The 20,708-nt window shown below is 57.8% G+C and overlaps 2 protein-coding genes across 8 annotated transcripts in view; both read right to left on the minus strand.

Annotated features, from left to right (window-relative positions):
* Window positions 1–1,194: 1,194 nt before the first annotated feature.
* On the minus strand, window positions 1,195–4,705 carry OTX1 (orthodenticle homeobox 1). The gene is made up of 3 exons (XM_080389589.1): window positions 4,591–4,705; window positions 3,901–4,052; window positions 1,195–3,175 (listed from the first exon to the last, which is right to left on the minus strand). The coding sequence occupies exons 1-3, from the start codon at window positions 4,685–4,687 to the stop codon at window positions 2,426–2,428; spliced, it is 999 nt and encodes a 332-aa protein (XP_080245715.1). The 5' UTR covers window positions 4,688–4,705; the 3' UTR covers window positions 1,195–2,425.
* A 3,714-nt stretch (window positions 4,706–8,419) lies between these two features.
* EHBP1 (EH domain binding protein 1) overlaps window positions 8,420–20,708 on the minus strand; it is a 226,527-nt gene continuing 214,238 nt past the window's right edge. For all 7 annotated transcript variants that reach the window (XM_080389553.1, XM_080389552.1, XM_080389551.1 and 4 more), the window contains 4 exons: window positions 17,093–17,192; window positions 15,871–15,944; window positions 9,551–9,665; window positions 8,420–9,392 (listed from right to left, as the gene is read on the minus strand). In XM_080389553.1, coding sequence (XP_080245679.1) covers window positions 9,302–9,392; window positions 9,551–9,665; window positions 15,871–15,944; window positions 17,093–17,192 — 380 coding nt within the window. In that variant the 3' untranslated portion in view covers window positions 8,420–9,301. The remainder of the gene's footprint in view (window positions 9,393–9,550; window positions 9,666–15,870; window positions 15,945–17,092; window positions 17,193–20,708) is intronic.

Below are 20,708 nucleotides of genomic sequence, written 5' to 3' on the forward strand. Positions count from 1 at the left end.
CTGGGGCATGCATAGGCTGGTGGTACCAGACCCAGCACACATGGCCCCCCCCCCCCACCTACCTGTACAGCCCCTCCTTGGTGTGATGAGCATCTTACTAGTGCTTGCAAAAGAGAAACATTTATATATATATATATATATATATATATATATACACACACAGAGACACATTTATATAAATGTACTTAAATATATAAATACTTAAACATATAAACACTTAACTATGTATATGTGTATGTATGCGCTGAAGGAAACAAGGAAAAGACCCGTTTAAAGAAGAAAATCCCGTAAAATCAACCCGGCTGCACCCGTCCCCTCCCGTCTCTCCCGGAGGCACCGTGGCGGCGCTGGGGCCATCGGCCGCCCCCCACCTCGGGTTGTGCCGTGCCGTGGCCCTGGGGGGAAGGGAAGCATGTGCCGGGAGCACCTGGGGCTGAGACCCCACTCATCGCCCCCCCCCCCCCCGCTGGTCTCCACTGCAGCCCATCTCACAACTGCACATTGCCAGCCCCATTTGCACCCCACTGGGACGCTGGGGGGTCCCGGGGCGGGGTAAAGACACCCCCGCCCAGTGGCTGCCCAGAGCATACCAGTGCCTCGACACCTCGCCCCCCCCGCCCCGGTCCCCACTGCCCCGGGGTGCCTGGGGACACCGGGCAGAGGGGCCCACAGCCCCAGAGCTCCCGGCTGCGGCAAGGTCACAGGGAGGGGGGTGGGAATTTGGGGGTGCCCCCCCCCCCGTGTATCAATGGCCCAGGCAAGGGCAGCGGTGGCCCCCGTGGTCCCCTCGGTGCCGGCCCCGTGGGAGCGGGAACGGCCCCAGACCCAGCGGGCAGCTTCCAGCAACTGTGGGGAGGACCCCGGGGGCAAAAGGGGGGAGGCTGCGGCGAGAAATACCCCCCCCCCCCCCGGCCCCGGCTCGCTCGGGAGGGCAGCGCCGGGTGCCGAGCATCCCTCCGACCCGGCCCGCGCAGGGGCAGGGGGCCTTCCCCCCCCCCGCCCCCCAGGGTGTCCCGAACCCGTGGGGATGCCCCACGGCGGGGGGGGGGGGGCTGCTGCTCCGGCCCTGCGGTCCCAGCGGCACCGCAGCGCGGCCAGAAATCGGCAGCCACGGCACCGAACGCGGGTCCCAGCCCGCCCCCCCCCAGCACTCGCAAAACCATCCCCCCCCCTCCATTCTGCTGGCCCCCCCCGGGAAGCATTTCCCAACGCCTTGCTCCCCTCCCCCCAGGGAAGCTTCCTGAGAAGAGGAGGCAAGGGGGAGGAAGGAGGACAGGACACCACCGCGTTTATTAGTTTGGATTTTATTGGGAGGGGTGGGAAGGGGGGGGGTTCCTTACAGTTGAAGGGGTAAGTGTGGGGTTACGGCATCGAAAGTCCCAGGTACACGGCGCAGGCCAGCCGGGCTGGGGGCCGCAAACGTGCCAACCAACAGAAGGGCCAAAAAAAAAAAAAAAAAAAAAAGAAAAAAAAAAAAAGTAATATCGGTAACCAAACCGAAAAAACACACCCCCAAAGAGTCATCCCCCCCCCGCCGCGAGCTGCTTTCCCCTGCAACCCTACCCCCAAAAAATAACCAAAACTTTTTTTTTTTTTACACTGCTTTTCTTTTTCCTTTTTATTGTTTTTTGTTAAAATTTTTTTCCCCAAAAGTTTTGGTTTTTTTGGTCTGCAGGTTGCGGATGAGCAGGGCAGCTCTTTCCTCCCCCTTTGCCTCCCCCCTCTGGGCACCCCCCCTGGCTGCCGACCCCTGCCCAGCCCCGGGACAGCACGGGCGAGCTTGCACGGAGCCCTCGAGGACGGACGGAGGACGCAGGACGCAAGATCGGGAAAGATTCATTTTTAGGGAAAAAAATTAAAATAACATAAAAAAAAAATTAAGTTCTGTTCCATGTTAAGACTCTAGATAAATGCCAACCCAACAGCATCAACTAAAATAATCACGGTCACTGGAACGGACCTAGTATTTACATCGATCCCGCCGCTCCCAGCGGCAAGAGGCTGTGCAGGACCGGCGAGCCAGGGGCTCCCGCACCAGGGGGGTGAGGGTCCCCGCACGAAGCTGGGGGGGCACCGGCAGGGCAGGAGCCAGCCTGCACCTCTGCCTGGGGCAGGGGGCAGCAGGGGAGATGCTAGGCTTTTTATTATTTTTTTTTTAAACTCCTCTTCTGTTGCGTTTAAAAAAATAATAATTATAATAAACCCACTGGAGGGGTGCAGGAAGCAAATAAATATCAGTCAGTAGAGATGGGGGTGGCAGGACCCCCCCCGGGGCATCGCCACTGCTAACGAAGAGAGGGGAGAAGGAGGAGGAGGAGGAGGAAGAGAAGCCGGAGCCAGAGTCCTGCCCGGGAGGCAGCAGGAGACACCAGGCAGGGGGTCCGTGGTGAATGGGGGGGTGGGGTGGGGGGTAGCAGGCGGCCCCTCACAAGACCTGGAAGCGCCAGGACGCCTGGTCCTTGTAGTCGAGGCAGTCGGGGGAGTTGAAGTTGAGCTTCCAAGAGGCGGCAGCGGCAGGTTCCTTGTAGTCCAGGCAGTCGGAGGAGTTGAAGGGCAGCCCGGTGCCGCCGTAACCCTGATGGTGGTGGTGATGATGGTGATGGTGGTGGTGGCCCGAGCTCTGGCTCAGCGGGTGGTGGTGGTGGTGGCCGGGCACTGAGGAGGGCCCCATGGGGCTGAGCTGGTGGGGATGGTGGTGGGAGTGCATGGGCGCCAGGTAAGAGCTGCAATCCACGCCCCCAAAATAGGAGGAGGAGGGCGGTGCGGGGTACCCCTGCCCGTACCCCCCGCCTTGGCCATAGGAGACGGGGTAGCTGGCGGAGGCGGCAGCGGCGGGGCCGGCCCGCTGCATGCAGGACGCGGCGGCCGGCGGCAGCGGCTCGGGCACCGTCACCCCTGCCGGCGCTGCGCCGGGAGAGATGGAAGCTGGGCTCCAGATGGAGGACGCCGGGGTGCTGAGCGAGGCCGGGGCGCCGGCTGGGGCCGACGAGGCCGAGCTGGAGGACGAAGAAGAAGCTGAGCTGGAGGCCGCTGCCGGCGGCGTGAACTGCCCGCTGCTCTCCGAACCCGAGCTCTCACGGGCTGGTGAGGATTTCTTCTTGGCCGGACGGCTCTTGGCCCCGCCGCCGCTCTGCTGCTGCTGCCGGCACTTGGCACGGCGGTTCTTGAACCAGACCTGCAGCGAGAAAGTGGGGCGCAGGGGGATGAGCCATGGGGTAAAGCAGGGGCAGCAGGGCAAGCAGGGACCCTCTGGGCTGGCCCCGCTCACCCCACCGCCCCTCCTCGCTCTGGGAGCGCCCAACCCACCTCACCCCAGCACCAGTTCTCCCAGCACCCACGCCCAGCCATTAGCACCGTACTCCCCCACACCCCGAAAAAAAAACCCCGCCCCGTCTGGCACCCGGGCCACCCCTCATCCTGCCCCACAAGCAGGGATGCCCAGGGCCCGCAGGTGGGCCGTCCCAGCTTGCGCGTGTCCCCCACACAGCAACAAAATACAGCTTTGCGGGACGGCTCCTGCGTGGGATGCCACCCGTGCATCCCACCCCACCGGGCATCGCCGTCCGGGCAGCGGTGCCAGAGGGAGCACCCCCGGGAAGCAGGTGGGCAGCGGGGCCGCTACACCCTGGGGCAGGTGGAAGGGGACAGGAAAAATATTAATAAAAATAGAATTAATAAAAGCAGATAAAAAAAAAGAAAAATAAAAGCTCCCCCTTTGCTCAGACACCCCCACAACAGGACAGACAAGCTACTGGGCGTGCAGATGCACCCCAGCCCTGAGGACACAGGGATGAGCAGTGCGGACAGGGAGCTGGGTCCGAGTGGTGCCTGCTGAGCCGGGGCGCCCCTGCATCCCCCCAGCTCACAGTGGGGCGAGAGCCCCCTGCCAAGCTCTGGTACCTGGACTCGAGATTCGGGCAGGTTGATCTTCAGGGCCACCTCCTCCCGCATGAAGATGTCAGGGTAGCGGGTCTTGGCAAAGAGTGCCTCCAGCACGTCCAGCTGCGAGCGTGTGAAGGTGGTGCGCTCCCGCCGCTGCTTCCGTGGGGTGGCTGGGGGCAAGCAGCGTCATGCCAGGTCCCTGCATCCCTCCCGCACCCCCCAGCATCCCTGGGGCAGGGGCCCGAGAAGCATCCCTGCCTCCGACCCCAAGGAGCGGCGATGGTCCTGCAGCCCTGCCCCATGGCAGCAGGGCACGACCGCAGGGACCAGACCCCGTCCTGCTCGGGAGGGCAAGCGGCAGCGGGCCGGGGCAGGGGCAGGCCTGGCCCTGGCCACAGCAACAAGGAGATTTCGTTGTGTTGAAATAATATTTTTTTTTTTTTTAAAAAAAGCATCTTTTTTTCATCCTTAAAAATACCCACGCCAACGAATAAACCTCGGCGATGGGGGAGAAATTTTGCTGGACCCAGCCGTGTGCCCCTCCAGCCCGCTCTCCCCAGCCAGGGATGCAGGAAAATGGGGGCACCCACCCCAGAGACCCCCCCAAACCGCACGGCTCCGCGGGCTCCTCCAAACCCACCCGGGACGGAGTTTTTCCCCCTCCGCTGGCTGCCAGGGCGCGTGCAGGGACGGGGACGGGTCACTCACCTGGGTACCCCACGGAGGGGTGCAGCAGGTCCATGGCGGGGCCCGTCAGCCCCAGCCCGTTCATGCCGTAAGGGGGCTGTTTGAGGTAAGACATCATGCTAAAAGCCGGGCAGGTTTCCTCCAAAGTTCCGCAAAAAAATTAACCAAAAAAAGGAAAAAAAGAAAAAAAAAAAGGAAAAAACCAAAGTCAAATCAAATGTAAGGGGTGGGGAGGGGGGGGTGGAAAAAACCCCAACGAAAAAGACCCCCCGAAAAAATCCCGAACAAGAAGCAAAAAAATTGAAAGCCAACAATTTCAAAACGGAGCACAAAATCGGCGTCCGAGGAGTTTTTTCGTTCCGTCCCGCCGTCACCGCCGTGAGGTCCTCAAGCGATCGCCGGCACCGGGAGGGGACAAACCCCCAAACCGACGAAAAGGGACGGAGGGGGAAAAACTGCAACAGCAGCGACGATCGGGCAAGAAAAGGCGGATTCGCTGCCCGCGCAGAGGCGAGGCCGGGGCGCCTGGGGAGAGAGGGGGGAGGCGGGTCAGGGCGGCCCCCGCCGGGCTCCGCGGCCGCGCACTGCGCGGGGACCGGGGCCGCCGCCCGCCACCCTCGGTAGTAGCGCTGATATTGTTATTATTATTATTATTATTTTATCTGAAACGAAGGCGAGTTGCGCGCAAGTGCCGAGAGGCAACAGTGCCCGGCGATGGGGAGAGATAAAGCAATTATTTAAAAAGATAATTGGATTAGGAATCAAAAGGAGGGACCAGAGGAGGGAAGTATAATTAATTTAAAAGCGAGCAGACGGGGACGTTTTAATTAGAAATGGATAAGAGTTAAAAAGGGAAAAAAGGAAAAGGGCGAGGGGCGGCAGGCGCTGGCAGCCCGGGCCGGGGCGGCGGCGGGGCCCGTCCCGGGGCCGGGGGGGGCTGCGGCGGTGCCGGGGGGGGCCGGGGCACAGGCGGGACCCGGCGGCCGCAGCTCGGGAGGCAGCGGCCGGGCTCGGCGGCAAAAAGCCGCAGATAAACGCGGAGGGGAGGGAAGGGGCGGAGAGACTCCGGGCAGCCCCGCCGAACCCCGGGACCCCCCCCGCCCCGGGGCACTGCGGGCACCCCGGCCGGCGGGGGCGGTGGGGGTGGTCCGGCAGCCCGGGCCGGGCGGCAGCGCCTTGACCCGGCGTTGCATAACTTTGCCGGGGAGCGCGGCGGAGCGGGACCGTCCCGGGCGGCGGGGGGGGTGTGGGGGGGGCGGAGAGGGAAGGAAGGGGGAAATAGAGGGGAAAAACGAAGCGAGGAAGAGGAAAGTCCCGGGGCAGCCCCGGCCCGGCCGTGCCCACCCCCCGCACACGCACCCGCACCCCGGTGCCGGGCCCGCTCCGTCCCGCCGCCCGCCCCGTCGGGGCAGCACGCTGCCCGCCGCCCCCTCCCGCCTCACCTGCGCGGCCACCTGCGGAGCGGAGCGCGGCCACCGCGGGGGCTGCGCGCAGGGCGGAGCGGGCGGGGGGCGCGGAGGGGGCGGGCGGGGCGGCGGGGGGAGCAGGCAGGCAGGTGAGAAGCGGGCTGGGGAGGGGGCCGGGGGGGATGCCCGGCGCGGAGCCGCGCACCCCCAACTTGTCGGGGCGCCCCGCGTTACCTCGCCGGCGGCCCGCGCTGTCGGGGCGATGGAGCCGCGGCCCTGCGGAGGATGGATCACCCACCCCCGGCCCTACCCTTGTATGTGCGCGCAAAGCATCTGCGTAACCAGCCCGGCGCCAATCCCCGGCCGCTCCCCGCCTGACTGACAGCCGCCCGGGCAATGGCAGCGCAGGGCGCCCGCTCCCTCCGCGCCCCCCCGCCCCGCGCCGCTCCGCGTTCCCCCGCGCACCCGCCGCCGGCCGCTCGGCCCGGCCCCGGCGGCGCGCAGAGCTGCCCGGCGCACGACGGAGGTGGAGAGGGCCGAGGGGGGCGGGGGTGGGCGCGCAGGGTCCCGCGCAACCTCCGCGGAGGGGCTGGAGGGAGGGGGGTGGCGGTGGAGAAGTTGTGCGAGGGGAGCGGCTCCGCGCGCGCGCAGCGCTGCCCCCCCCCCCCCCCCGCTGCCCCCTGCGCTGCCCCGCGTACCAGGGGGCCGCGGAAAAGTTTTGGCTGGCGCGGAGGGGGCGGGCGAGGGGGGGGCAGCGGGGCCGGCCCCCACCCTCCGGCGCCTGGGGGCTCGCCCGAACTTTGTGCTTTAAAATTATAATAATAAAAAAGAAGCGGCGGCCGTACCTTTCCCCGCGTGTCCCGAATGCGCGGGGGGCGAGCGAGGGACGGGGGGCGGGGAGGGCAACGGGACCCCGCTCCGCTCCGCACCGCTCCGCGCAGCCCGCGTCGTTGCCCGCGGCGGGAGCGGAGCGGGGCGCTGCAGCCGCCCTGTCGGGGGGGCGCCGGCCGTCCCGGGGCTGCGGAGCGCGGCTGTGCCTGGGCCCCCGCCCGCCCCGCTCCCGCAGCCGCCGCTGAAAGCGAGCTGATGTCCGCCGGCGCTGCCCGCCATCCCGCGTGCAGCCCGGCTTTCCTCCCCCCCTTCTTTAATTTATTTTTTCTGCTTTCCCCCCTTTTCCCTGGGCGGGGGGGGGGGGGGGGGGGGGGGCGCCGGGCCCGGGTGCGGGGTTGGGGGGGAGCCTTACAGGCTCCTTCGCTCCCCCACGAAAGTCAGCGGCGCGGGCGCTGCTCCCCGCAACAAAGGCGCCGCGACCCATTCACAAAAAGCAAAGGGAGGGGGAGGAAGGCTTGGGGGGGCAGTGCCCCCCATACCCAGCCCTCATCGCCCTCTCCGGTTTTTCCCGGTCCCGCCGGGGCAGGCCCCGGTCCCCCCGCCGCTTTGCCATCAGTTCGCCCCGCCGGGGCGGCCCCGGACCTGGCGGGCAGCGGCCGCCCCCCCGGGGCTGCCCCCTTCCCCCCGGAGGTATCCGTGCCCCCCCCCAGGCACCGGTTGCCCATCGAGGGCGCCTCGCCGGGGGCTGCGGGCAGGGCCGGGGCTCGCGGCCCCCCGAGGTGACGGTCCCGGCTCTGCCCGGGCCCCCCCGCCGGCCGGGGCCTGCGCCCCCCTCGCTGTGCCCAGGTAAGCTCGGGGCTGCGGCCCCCCCCCCGGCGGGGAAGGGCAGGGAGGCAGCGGGGGGTCCTGCGGCCGGTGGCCGGGCGGGGGGACGGGCACACACACTTGTTTTTCCCGCAACCCGGGCGGGGGGGCGAGTTACTTTTTCCGCGTTAACAGCCGGACAAGCCGCGGCCCCCCGGGGGGAGGGAGGGGGTGCTTGGCCCCCCCTCGGTGCCGGTCCGAGGCTTTGCCGCCCTCGCCCCTGCCCACCCTCCCACCCTCCGCAGCCGCGGAGCTCTCGGGGCGCGTCTCCCCCGCTCGCCAGCCCGTCGCTGCGGGAGGGGGCGGAGGGGCAGCCCCCAGCCCCGGGCCGCCCACCCCCGCGGCCGCGCCCGCAAGGCCGCGCGCTTCCACCCTCCCCGGGGCACGCACTTATTTTTAATTGGGTTTTTTTTCGGTGGGAGCGCGGTCGCAGTTGCGGCCGGAGCCGCCGGCGATGCGGGGGCGCGGGGGGGTCCTTCGGCCGCGTCGCCGCGGGGTTTTCCGCTGCGCGGGTGCGCTCCTTGCGCGGCCGCAGCGGGGGCTCTCTCGCGCATCCCCCGCAGGGAAAAGCCCCCCCCCCCCCGACTTGCTCTTTATTAAACGAAAAACTTTTCCCGCTGGTGGGTTTCCTTGCTCATTGCGGGGATGAAGCGGGGGCGGCCGAGCCCCTCTGCCCCCGCCCCGGGCCGAGCCCCCGCGCACCCTCCCCGGCCGGCGGGGGGGTCCCCAGGTAAGGAGGAACGCGGCAGTTACGGTAAGAAAGATTCGGCTTTTATTGAAAATTTATATATGACTCGATATTGTAATAAATAAACGAGACGAGCTCCACGAAGGGACGATGCGAGCGCGGGACACGCGTGGGGGCACACGGACGGGGGCGGGGGGGGGGAACGACGCGGGCCGGGGGCAATAAATAACGCGGGGGGGCGCGGGGGGGTCGGGCCGGCCCCGGCCGGGCGCGCTGTGCCCCGGGCCGGTCCCTGCCCCGCTCCCTCCCCGGCCCGGGCCCTCCCCATCCCGGTTACTGCCCCGGGCTTTGTGCCCACTCCGGGGGGTGGGGTGGGGTGGGGTGAGGTGGGGTGACATTCCCCTCAACGCTACTCCCGGGGACATGTAGAACTGCTGAAATAAAACACTGGTAAATACAGCACATTTTTAATAATAACTGGGGTGGATCTGACCTAACTATAAAATGTAGGTAGCTTATTAAGTATTACATATGGCAGGACTAGATGAAACCATTCCCAATGATTACCTCCCCCCCCCCCCCCCCCCATATCCCCCTCTCTAATCCTATTACGACAAAAACATATTTATTCCGAACCGGGCCGTGCCGCGGCGGCCGCCACGCTGCCCCGCTCCCAGCGCCGCCCGGCACCGCTCCGGCGCGGCCCGCAGCTGGCCAAACAAAATGGGGAAAAAAGTTTTAATTTTTTTTTCCTCCAAACCACTTTTTTTTTTGTCCTTTTTTTTTTTTTGTCCTTTTCTTTCTTTTGTCCTTTTCTTTCTTTCTTTCTTTCTTTTTTTTTTTCTTTCTTTCTTTCTTTCTTTCTTTCTTTCTCTTTCCTCGGTTTCATGTCGGCATTTTTCAAAACGTAGGGGAGAGTTGTGCTGCGCGGCCGCCAGGCCGCTCACTGGAGGACGCATTTTTCTTCCTTCTTGGCCATCTTGCCTTTGTTTTGCTCGAGGGTCCTCTCCAAGTGCTCGTCCTCCTCCTCGGCCCTGCGGAGAGAGGCGGCGGGCGGCGCGGTGAGGGGCTGCGGGGCTGCGCTGCCCTCCGCGGCCGCGCCGAGACCCCCAGCCCGGCCCGGCCCCGGCCCCAGCCCGGCCCCGGCGCCCTCCGCGGGGCTGGGGGGCTCGGGGACCCCGGCCCCACTCACTGCTTCTCCTGCGCGTCCAGGTCCCGCACCAGCGCGTCCCGCTTGTTCACCAGGATGACGAGCTCGTCCAGCAGGAGCTGCTCCCGCCGCTTCTGCGCCTCCGTCTTCTGCCAGTCTGCGGGGAAAGCCACGGGGACACCGGTGAGACCCCGCACGGCACGGCACGGAACGGCATAGCCTGGCCCGGCACGGCACAGCTCGGCACGGCAAGGAAAGGCCCGGCCCGGCCCGGCATAGCCTGGCACGGCACGGCAAGGCCTGGCATAGCCCGGCACGCACGGCCTGGGCCCGGCGCAGCATAGCCTGGCACGGCACGGTCGGCACAGCTTGGCCTGGCCTGGCACGGCACGGCACGGCCCGCAGAGCGCTGCCGCTCGTCCTGCCCCGGCCCCGACCGAACCCCAGCCCCTGCCTCGGCCCCTGCCCGCCGGCGCCGTCGGGCCGCCCGCGGGGGTTTGGCTTTGGGGAGTCGCCGGTGGGTTGTGTCCCCTGCCCAGGCCGCCGGGCCGGGCCCGCGCCCCTCCGTTCTCCCCCCGGGCACCGGTCGGCGGCGCTGCCCCCCCCCCTCCCCCCCAGCGGACCCGCGCGATGCCGCAGGGCTCGGCTGGCAGCGGCGGTCCCGCTCGTTCCTGGGGGCTTTTCCCGGGACCCCCAGGCCGGGGCTGCCGCCGGGGCCGCCACTCGGCAGCCGCGGCCGGGGCCTGTGGCTGTGGCTGTCAGTCAGCCCCGGCGCCCCCGCCTCCCTCATTACGGGGGTAAACAATGAGCGGAGCCGGCGATGCCGGGGGAGATAGCGGGCGGGCGCGGGAGGACAGCGGCTCAAAAAAAAAAAAAAAAAAAAGAGAAAAAGAACGAACAACAACAACAAGGAAAAAAAACCCACCGGGAGAAGCATCGCCACCCCTCGGCGATGTCACCCCCTCTCCCCGCCGCGCTCCCCGGGGGCGCAGGGACCGAGGGTGCAGGGCCCCCCCCCCCCGGTGCTGTGCCGGGGCCGGACAATGCCGCCCGCCGTTACCATGCGGATCCCCCGCGCCCCGCAAGAATGCGGTGGGTCAGACCCCCGACCCCCTCCGCCGCCAGATTTATTCAAGGCAGCGAACTGCTCGGGAGCCGCATGAAAGCGAGCGGTGCTGGGGGGAACTCGGCCTTGGATTTACAAATTAAAAATCAGACGCATCATCGCGCAGCGCGGGTCGGGGCAGCGCGGAGAGACAGAGGCGCCGCCGCCCGCCCGGGCCCACGGCCGGGAGCCCACCCCGACACGTGTGCGGGGGACCCTCGGGCGACCCCAGGCCGGGGGACCCGGCGGGGACCCCGTCGCACCGCGGCCCGTCCCGCTCCCGGCACCGGCCTGGCCAGGCGCTGCGGGAACTTCCCGGGAGTTTTTCTCCTTTTTCTCCCCCCTTTTTTTTTCTTTTTTTTCTTTTTTTCCTTTTTCCTCAGTGCATCGCTTCGCACCATCGTCGCCAAAGAAATAATTTTCCAGGTGCACAGCGGCCAAACCCGACGCCACCGGGACCCTGAACCCACCCCCGTGCGGCCCCGCCGCCGCTCCGGCACCGGCCCTTGCGGTGCCAGCTCCCCAGGGGTCTCGGGCCCACCGCACTCGCCCTCCTGCTCCTGCTGGGCACGCTGCATCCCTTCCCCCCACCCCCCACCCCGGTGTTACCCCCCGCACGGTGCCGCCGCGCCGTGACCGCAGCCTGGCGAGGGGCGACAGCGGCCGGGCCAGGCAGCGCGACACGACCCTGACCGGCACGGGCGGGTGCGACCCCCGCCGCGGCCCCCGCCTGCCGGGGGAGCCTTCCCCTCCTGCTGCTGCCGCCGCCGCCCCTGCCGCTGCCCCTGCGGAGGCTCGCGCTCCCCGGCACATCTGGGCACGCCAGGCTGTAGCTGGGAAGGGACCTGCAACCCACCGCCTCCACCAGGTCTTGAGTTAATTATTTGGCAATTTTACCGGTTTTCACTTAGTTGAAAAACTATTATTATTTTTAAAGCTTGTTTTGTTTTGGTTTTTTTTTGCCCTCCCCTCTGCACCTCCTAGTTCTCCAGTTTCAGCAGCAATTTTAGCTTTCAAAGCATCAGTCAAAGTATTTCGGTACAGGTTTCACTTAGTCCTTCACTGGCATTTTTTTCCCCTGTTACGTCCCTTTCTAAGCTCTACGATCTTTATTGCCCCCATCTTGTAGCCCCGTGGGGTAAATAATGCCAATATTAGGACTTCACAGAACACAACTACTGGGTTGGTTGTTTTTTTTTTTGTTTCTGCATTTGCTCACTACTAGCCTTCGAAGTATGCCACGGGAAAACTTGCTGGCAAAATATTCCCTTGCATTTTTACTTTGTTTCCTAGATAAGGAGTCTGACTTCCCTGCTGCCCCCCCCCCCAAAAAAAAAAAAACAACAAACCCCAAACCAAACAAACCAACAATAAAAAAACCAAACCCAAACTCAAATCAGTCAAGTACAATTGGTTAAAAGAGGAACTGGCCCAAAGTATTTAAATAACATTTTATATGTGATTACACTGCAGTTTTGTTTTATCCAACAAAATACTGCTGGGCAGCAGTTTCAGGAAGCATCCCGACGTTTAAAAAAGCAACTGTGTTCAAGTTTGATTCCTACCTGTTGTGCCTTTTAAGCCAGGATTACCTATAACACCTGTCACATATAGTTACCCAGGCTGACGGCAGCTCTGGGAAGCTACAATATGGGCTGTGATTAATTTGAAGATTTCAGAATAATACTGTTATAAAAGCTACACTCCGGACAAAAATAGGATTAAGCTCTGGGGCTGTATATGAGCTAAAAGTGTTGAAAGCTAAAGCTCCCATGCCACCACTTGCGATGGGCAGTTTAAAATGACAAGAGTTTGCTAAATTCACGTTAGGGTAGAAATGTTTTCAATTACTCATCTTCATTGACTTCATATTGTCTTCCCCCCCCCCCCCCCCCAGCCCCGCTTAAACTGATAATTACTTTGAGCAAACAGGCGGCCGGTTCCCATAGAAATGCTTTAATAGAAATGGTCGAAAGTTCTCGTAGTAAAACCTTCAACCTCGCCACTATAATAAATAAGCCCAGCACTTTGATGAAAATTAACACTAGTTTTGTAAAGAGCACATTGGGGGATTGCAGTCAGGTCTTATCTTTAGTTCCAGTCAACTAGCAATCCTGAAAGAGTTTGCATCATCATCAGAGCAGGCCATTTGATAGGATTCTGCTGCTGAACCTAATCAATCTATGGAATACTGTGGCTGCGCGGTGTAACAAAGCTAAAATAGATTTACAAATGGGGTTTTAGAGGATAAGCTCCTCCACAGGATTACATATTGATTTTAAATATAAAAAGCTTATCATATAAACCATAACTACAAAAATAGTGAACCTATGCATAAATCCTTTTAGAAGAGCACCCACTTCAAACTATAAGCCAAGAATAAATCAAGATGTACAAAATCCTAAAGAAGATCCATTTCTTGGGCAGAAAATGAACACACCACCCCAAGGTGTGCAAAAATGAACTTATCTTTTCTACGGAGGCATTAAATCTGGAATGAAAAAGTAAAAAAAAAAAAAAAAAAAAAAAGAAAGGCGTGAGAGGCAAGGTGGCTGGAAGTACGGCATCCCGCATCCCGCCACATGGCCACGGCAAAAACTAGGCTCTGGAAGGCAGCACCTTGCTGCCATGAGCTCTGAAGGGAGCACAATGGGAGCACCACGGGAGCACAACGCCTTCCCGTGTGCGCGGGCTCAAGCCAGCCCAGTAACCTGCGTTTGCTTTGGCCCGCACGCAGGGATCTCGCCTGGCTGCTCGAGCGTCCCAGCGGCAGGAACCCCGGCGGGAGCCAGGCACCGCATTCACTGTCCCTCTGACCGCTGCGGCCAGCGGGGCGGGGGAAGCAATGCCTCTGCTTACCGCCCTGGGTCAGGCATATGTTCCGCCTGAAGTGCCGTGACACTCCAACAGGCTACTTGGCTGCCTGTGCCTCCATTTTAGCGGCTGGTGAAGAGGACACCGGCTGCACATCACCGAGCACTGTAACGGTCAGCACCTCCCGAGGCCGGCGCTGCCCGCCGGGAACCACCTTTATCTGCCATCAGCAGGCTGCTGCCTTCTGCAAGGCCAACGCTGCCCCGTCATCAGCTGCCTAAGGAAATCGGTTGATAGATTTTTAAACAGCACAGAACAGCACAGTCACGCGTGGAAGAGTTGGAGCAATTTACCAAAACAGTAATTATCACCTTTCAAAGACTCTTCTTTTTTTTTTTTTAAGTTCCAGTTTGGATTGGTGCATTCTGCCTTTCTTTTCGACAAACAAACCAGTCCCGTCCTGTTATTTCCCCACCCCCTCCTCTGCCCATGTATTTCAGGTTTGGAACTGGTGCTGGTAAAAGTGAGATCTGTCTTTTCAACTTTTTCACAGAGCCCAGGCGCTCATTAGCAATCGCCTGAACGGCCCTGGCGCAGGCAGTCCCGGGCTGGTCGGGCAGCCCGTACTTCCTCAGAGGCACCATCAGCGCTGCAGCGTTATCCCTGCTGCCCACAAGCGCATCCCTGCTCCCAGTGCGCGCCGGGCACAAGGCGATACCCACTGGCACGCACGCCGAGAGGCAAGGTGTCTCAAACCTCTGCTTCACCTTGCCCTGGGAGAGTGTCTCCCTTGATATATTTTTTAAGTAAAAGCAGCTAGCTGCTAAAAGTTCTAGCAGACTAATAATCTTACTGAGGGTTAAAATGCTAATTATGGACTTTGTTGTATAAATAAACCCCCCCACCCAAATAACCAAAATTATCCAGCTCTTACGTTTTCTCCCTAAATCCCTGTTTACTCTGTCACAGCAGCAAAACAACAGCAACAACGGGGGAGGGGGGGGGGAGCGGGGCGGGGGGAGGGACTTTCAGGACTTTCTTGGGCTTTGGCATCCCTCTCTGAACTTCGAAAAACAATGGACAGATTTTCGTTCACATCAATGTGTGAATGGCATAGGTTGCTAGACGTTCAAAGGCTGCTGCTAGGACGTTCCAAGACAGTAAAACACGTAAGAGGCAATTAAAGATTGAAATTGTGGGTTTCGATCCAGTATCTCTTAGCTCCTCTCTGGTTTTAGAGTATTTTATATTTTAAATATTTCATTAGTATGATTCCCAATTAATCTGGCTTGTCTCTGCAGAAAGCAACGAATATATTTATGACTCAAGTATATCCAAGAAGATAGTGGACGCAGTCTTATGCAAAAAATATAACCACAGATTGAGAGATACGACAAAGCTACCTGAAACCTGCTGCTTTTTTCCTACAAACTTATGCTCTCAGTGAAGTCTCCAAACTAATTAGAATTGATTTATTATGGATCAGGTACCTTATCAGGTGAAGAAAGAAATTACCATGGACAGTCAAAGGGTTGAGAGGTCAATACAGAATAGCAAAATCAATTTGCATTGATTAGACAAAAGGTCCATTTTACAGAGCCCAAAGGATTAACTTTAAAGCAAACATCTTTGAACTATAAGGCAGCATTTGTGACTGAGAGGTATAAGCGGTGCAGCATTAGAAAACACTTAAGATATTTAAATAAAATAATGCAAGCAGTGGTTTAAGCTATCTGGATGTTTATTTTTTATTATGAATCATCCCCGGGATTATTGTACAATTCACTTGAAAGCCCTATGGAAAGGATGCAATTGTTTCATTTATCCCACGTGTCAATCTTCCCGTGAGTTTTCATTCAGATAAGGTGACTAAACTGGGGAGAGTTGCAGGGCAGGGAGAAGATGTGTGCAAAGGATCGCGCTAATCCTGGCGCTGCTCGTGATGAAATATTTACTTGGCAAACGTGGTGTTTTACCACCAAAACTGATGAGACTTTTTTTTTTTTGCCCCATGAGACACTGTTGTAAACCAGATGTGCACCCTTACAAGGCGGGAGGCTCCCTTCCTGGGTCACTCCTGCCATGTGCTGCGGCACCAAGAGTGGCACGATGCCCCAGGAATGCCAGGAGAGTGTAACTGCAACAGGAAATAATAAACCCCGGGCAAATATCCTTTACCTCCTCATCACTTTGCTTTCAAAGTCTTATTCCAGGGAGACGATATTTCTTTGTCCCATGCCTTGGACTTTCCCCTGCCTGCCCTGCCAAATAAATCCAAAGAGTGGGAAGGCAGACCCGGCATATTTGCTGTGTGCTATGATTTGAAACGATGTAAATATCAGCCTTAATTCTTAACTGGGCTTCAGAGAAGCCCCCAGGTGTTTGGTACTTGCTGCTTTGGGCAGCAGCATTTCCTTCCCTCGGTCCCCCGCGTGGCTCTTACCTTCGATGGCAAGCATAGCTCTTAGCTCCCGGTTCAGCAGTTCGTAGCGCCTTTCTAGGTCATGTTCTTTTTCCCTAGGCAAGTTGCAAAAGTTCATCAATATGTTAATTACTAAATCATTAAACACTTAAAAGAACCTTTAACTTACATTGATTTTAGGACTCATAACCGACTTTTCTCTTTAACTTTAAGCTACTCCAAACAAATGATACACAAACTTACAACCTTGCTCAGGTGGCACATTCCGCAACGGGGCCTTTTCATTTTCTGTAATGTCAGCCCTAATTCCGTCAGTTTAACTCTATTGTGCTACGGGACGTAATTATTTCATATTCATCCTCGTAGCGGCTGTTGTGGAATGTCCTAAGCATAAAACATTCCCCCGGATCTAATGAACAAATTCCAGCATCAGCCTATTCACCAAGATAATATGACACTGGAAGTATTATCCTATATACATTCTGCCCTAATGAATAATGAAAATTAGACGTGGGATTAGAAAGCTTAAGATTTTGAAGGTAGACTCTTCTGTCAAGTTCAGACACGGTAGGAAGTGCGTGAGCACAGGCTCTTCCCGGGGAAGTATGCAGGGATCTACACTAGGTGGCATTCCTGAAAGAAATATCATCAGCCCAAGAGGAGCTGCAGCAGCGCGGAAGGCAAAACGCCTCTACAAAGCAGGGTCCTTCCCCTTCCACGCTGCTGCTAGCAAAGAAAGTGTATTTGTCCTTACTGGTCAGTCTGGTGGCATCACCGCACCGTGGCCGATTCAGCACCGTCCCTTCGGCAGCACAGTGCCGCGGAGCTAGCAAGGTAGCCGGGGTGCCGCAGAGCCTCGCTCGCTCCCCGAACAGCTCTCACCTGTCACATCTGCAGCACAACCCACCTCTATCTGAGCATTTCAAAAGGTCATTTTGTTCCACTGGTGGGCCCTTGGAAAACCTAACTGTGCTTAATATTTCTTTGATTTTTTTTTCTCCGCCCCCCCCCCCCCCCCGCCCCGCCCCAGCTCTGGCTGATCTCGTGCCATTGCATGCTTCTCATTTTCAAGTCTGAAATACGAGAAAAACCACAGAGCATCCACGCTGCTCACTTTTGAGGGAATATTTTTGAGGTCTAACGGGAAGAGAGCAAAAAAGTTGTGCATCTATCTAATAAGTAAATATTTCCATCAATCAATCAGTCAACCCTTTTGTAAATACATGCGTCCATCCATACTTACAGAAGAGAAAGCTGGTTCATCCGTCTTATTAAGGCGTTCTTCTTATTAACCAGCATGAACCATTCCTGCATCATAGCTTCTTCTTCTTCTGTGTTTCTTCCTGCAATCGAAAGGATGTCATTACTTTGGTGGCAGTTCACAAACGGAGCTAAATGCTTCATTGCAGGTTCTGGAGTATCGCTGTCCAGTACCACTGCGCGTTACAAGGTATACTCTCAAAACGGTAAAAACATCATCTGACTGCAAGTCCTGCCACCCAATCCTGCTTGCTCCATAAATAAATCTTTGAAAACAACCACTCTTCAGTGTATTTTTTAGTGTTCTTTATCATGCCGATACCCTGACCTAAATAAGGACCTTTTTGTAAGTACCGTATCTTTTAAATTCTCCCAAAAGGACTATGCTGTTGCAATGTTCCCAATGAAAAAGCCTTGCTGCTACAAGATGTCTGGTCATCACGGGCTTCCAAACACAAACCCAATCCGTGTGGGCTAGACCCACTCCACCCCTGCAAACCCAGCGCGGTCGGGCCGACACGGCAGGGTCACTCGCTGCAGAGGAGATGGCAACCTTGACCCTTGGCCAAGGCGTGGGCACCTGCCCAGCCTCTGCGTTCACGGCTGCTGTTCCAGTCAATGAGCTGGAAAGAGCTGCTCCTCTCCTCTCCTCAACCCCCCACCAAAGGGAGCACCTGCACAAATGCACATCATTTTGGGGCCCAGGCGCCTAAGGGTCCCCATGTGTGCAGGCACGGACTAGCACCCCTTTCCCCAGCCCATGTCCATCGCTCCAGGACCCTCCATAGCCTACCCATAGGCAGTGCTATACTCTTCCAGGCTCTGTTAGACTCTGCGTTACCACCTCTACACCATCGGGCCACGGGGGGAAAGGCAGACAAGCGGCCAGAAGGCTCCCAACCGTCCCTCCCAGCAGCAGGGCTGCTCAGCCCAATTCTGCTCTCGGAGCTGGGGGACTAGAGAAACTTCATCATAGTCCTGCATGATGGCTGCACACCTGTGGTGACCTGCCATTCTCGTATCTCGAGTTCAGACGAGGAGCAAAGATTGTACAGTCCTCACTGAACTGTGAAACTCACACTTCTCTTATGGTTAAAATTAACCTGGGAAGAAACGTGGAGTAGCGGCAAAGGAGTGTGCGCCAGGTCTTCCGAGTACTTCTCCCAGCTTCCACACTGCTTCGCTGAGAAACTGCGGGCAGACCCCTGAGTTTGTGCCCTATGTGTGATATGGGGATAATCACCCACACTCATTTTCCAGGGGCGCTCCGTGCTAATTCTTTGGGGTTTGTAAAGGGTTTTCACATCCGCGATGCAAGGCGCTGTGCGCTCGGGGAAGCTATCTCACCAACTCAGACCACAGGCTCCCTAGTTGCAGAGAGGCAATTTCCAGCACCAGAAGCTGGAAAGACACCAGAAAAAAACATTGTTTTGCTCTAAAAGAAAGCTTTCAATTTCTGGATGGGAGCATCTGAAATGCTTGCAGGTAGGTGCCTGCCACACGCACCCTCCCAGCCCAGCGCGGCGGTGGTGTGCAAGCCCAGATCTGCTCAGGGAATCGCCTCCTCACCCGGCTATGACCCTGCTGTGTGCCAGGGGAGGCTGCCCGCCCCCTCCAAATGGTTCTGTCCCCCCCCTACAGCCTGTGGGGTCGGTGCAGCCGCACGAGGGAAGGACAAGGGGGTGAGCAGGGATGTGGGTCAGCTGGGGCAGAGCTGACGGACCCCCACAGTAAGAAAAAGTTTTGCCATCTGGCATGCTCTTCTTTCTGATGTGAGACATCCCCCCGGATCCACTCATCACCCTGGGAAGCTCCTGGCTGGTGAAACTGTTCCTGGACGGGTGATTTTCAGACACCCGATTTGCTAGCTGAGAGATGGAGAGGGCAGAGCATCCCAAAGGGGGGGGCGGCCCCACAGCCCTTTTCCGAGCAGAAGCAGCAGGGTCCGGCTCCCGGACAATGGAGCGTTGAAGGAAGAAATTTGTCATGTAGAAATGCTCTCCGCCGAGACCTCCGCTTCTGGTTTTGTGCAGAAAATATTACACCGCGGCATTTGACAATATTGTTCTGCGCTCCTCCAAAGAGGATTAAAACTTATAGGTGTACTTTGCTGTTAAGTTACAGATCAAAGGCACTGCTGTATTGGTCCATCTAACAGAGTTTGCTTTTAGGAGCGGATGACAATCAATACTAGCAACCTTTTGTTGAAAATGCACCAAGTAGCTGAAATTTATTTAGAGGAGAGGGCAAGGAAAAGGGGGCAGATTGCTGTTTTGTCCTTGCAAAATGACCAGTCTGTTCTGTGACACGTGAGATTTTTTCCACCAGCAGTGTGGCAAAGTCCTCACACCCAGACATACGTGGGGCTATAGTAACGTTTTAATCAATTTATGACACTAGATTTGTTGGGTTTGGGGTGGTCCGGGATCTCGGGCTAAAAGGCGCCATTATAAGTGCAAGCTCTCATTGCATTTCATTTTGCAAGCCTTGAAAAAGAAATGGGAGACAGAAACGTTTCAAAGGAGTTTGACTCAAAGGCGGATCCGAACTTGAATTTCATGCCACGCAATCTCAGGGTAAGGGCGTAAAAACCCGAAGGTACAAACTTCTTTCTATTAATGCATTCCTCCTAAATAAAGTTAGTTGCAATGTACAATGAGCAAAGACCTAGGTAACGCTTGGAGCTGTCGCGTCCGATCTGAACAGGTGTCTATTTTGATATTTCTGCGCTGACACCAAAGCACACGCAACATCCATAGAATAGGCTGGTTTAAAAGTGAGTTAACAAAGTCTTGATTGTTTTTACAGAATTTTTAATCTGTTTTTGTATTCGCTTTGGACCCATGTGATGCCCTGACACCAGTCATGTGATATCGGCTGCGATAGGCACAAATCCCCAGGCAGCAACAAAAGAAGAAAGAGTAAAAAAGAAAAAGCTGAGAAAAAGCTTGCAATTTGGAAAAAGGCCAATTGTACCCTGGCGAAGGCCTTTTTGATCAGTGAAATGACACATGTGTGCAATATTAATAGCAGTTGATGCTGATATTTTATTTGTTGACCATCAGCTTTTAAATTCTTGTGCACAGAGCTGAAACAGATTCTTCCCAGGCAAGCAAAATAAAGATGAACTCCTGTATATAAGAAATTTAAATAACTCTTTTCAGCAAATACACTACCATTACAGCACTACTCCCCCCGCCCCTTGGTGGATGCACGCAAAACACTTTCAACAAAGAAAACCTGAGTGTGGTTACTGCAGCAATATTGCGAGCTAAACTCACGTTTACAATTTCTAAGTAAAAATTTAGGAAAAGCCTTTTCTTCAACAGCTTCACTCTGTAAAACCCTGCTGCTGCTGGTGTACCCTGCTGCTGCTGGTGTTTTTGTTTCCATTTTCCAAGTGTAAAACAAGTATTTAATTGACTTGCTAGAAACGCTCGAAAATTTAAATTGGGAAGGTATCTGTGTTGTTCTCAGGGAAAAAAAAATACTGTAGATTATTTAAATGAGACGAAAAACATGTTTGAGAACAAACTGATCCCACGCATGCAACCCCCTTATCTGAGCCAGTACAAGATGATGAAAATCTATAAATAGCC

Source organism: Falco punctatus (genome assembly GCF_963210335.1).
Source record: "Falco punctatus genome assembly, chromosome: 5".
Lineage (NCBI taxonomy): Eukaryota > Metazoa > Chordata > Aves > Falconiformes > Falconidae > Falco > Falco punctatus.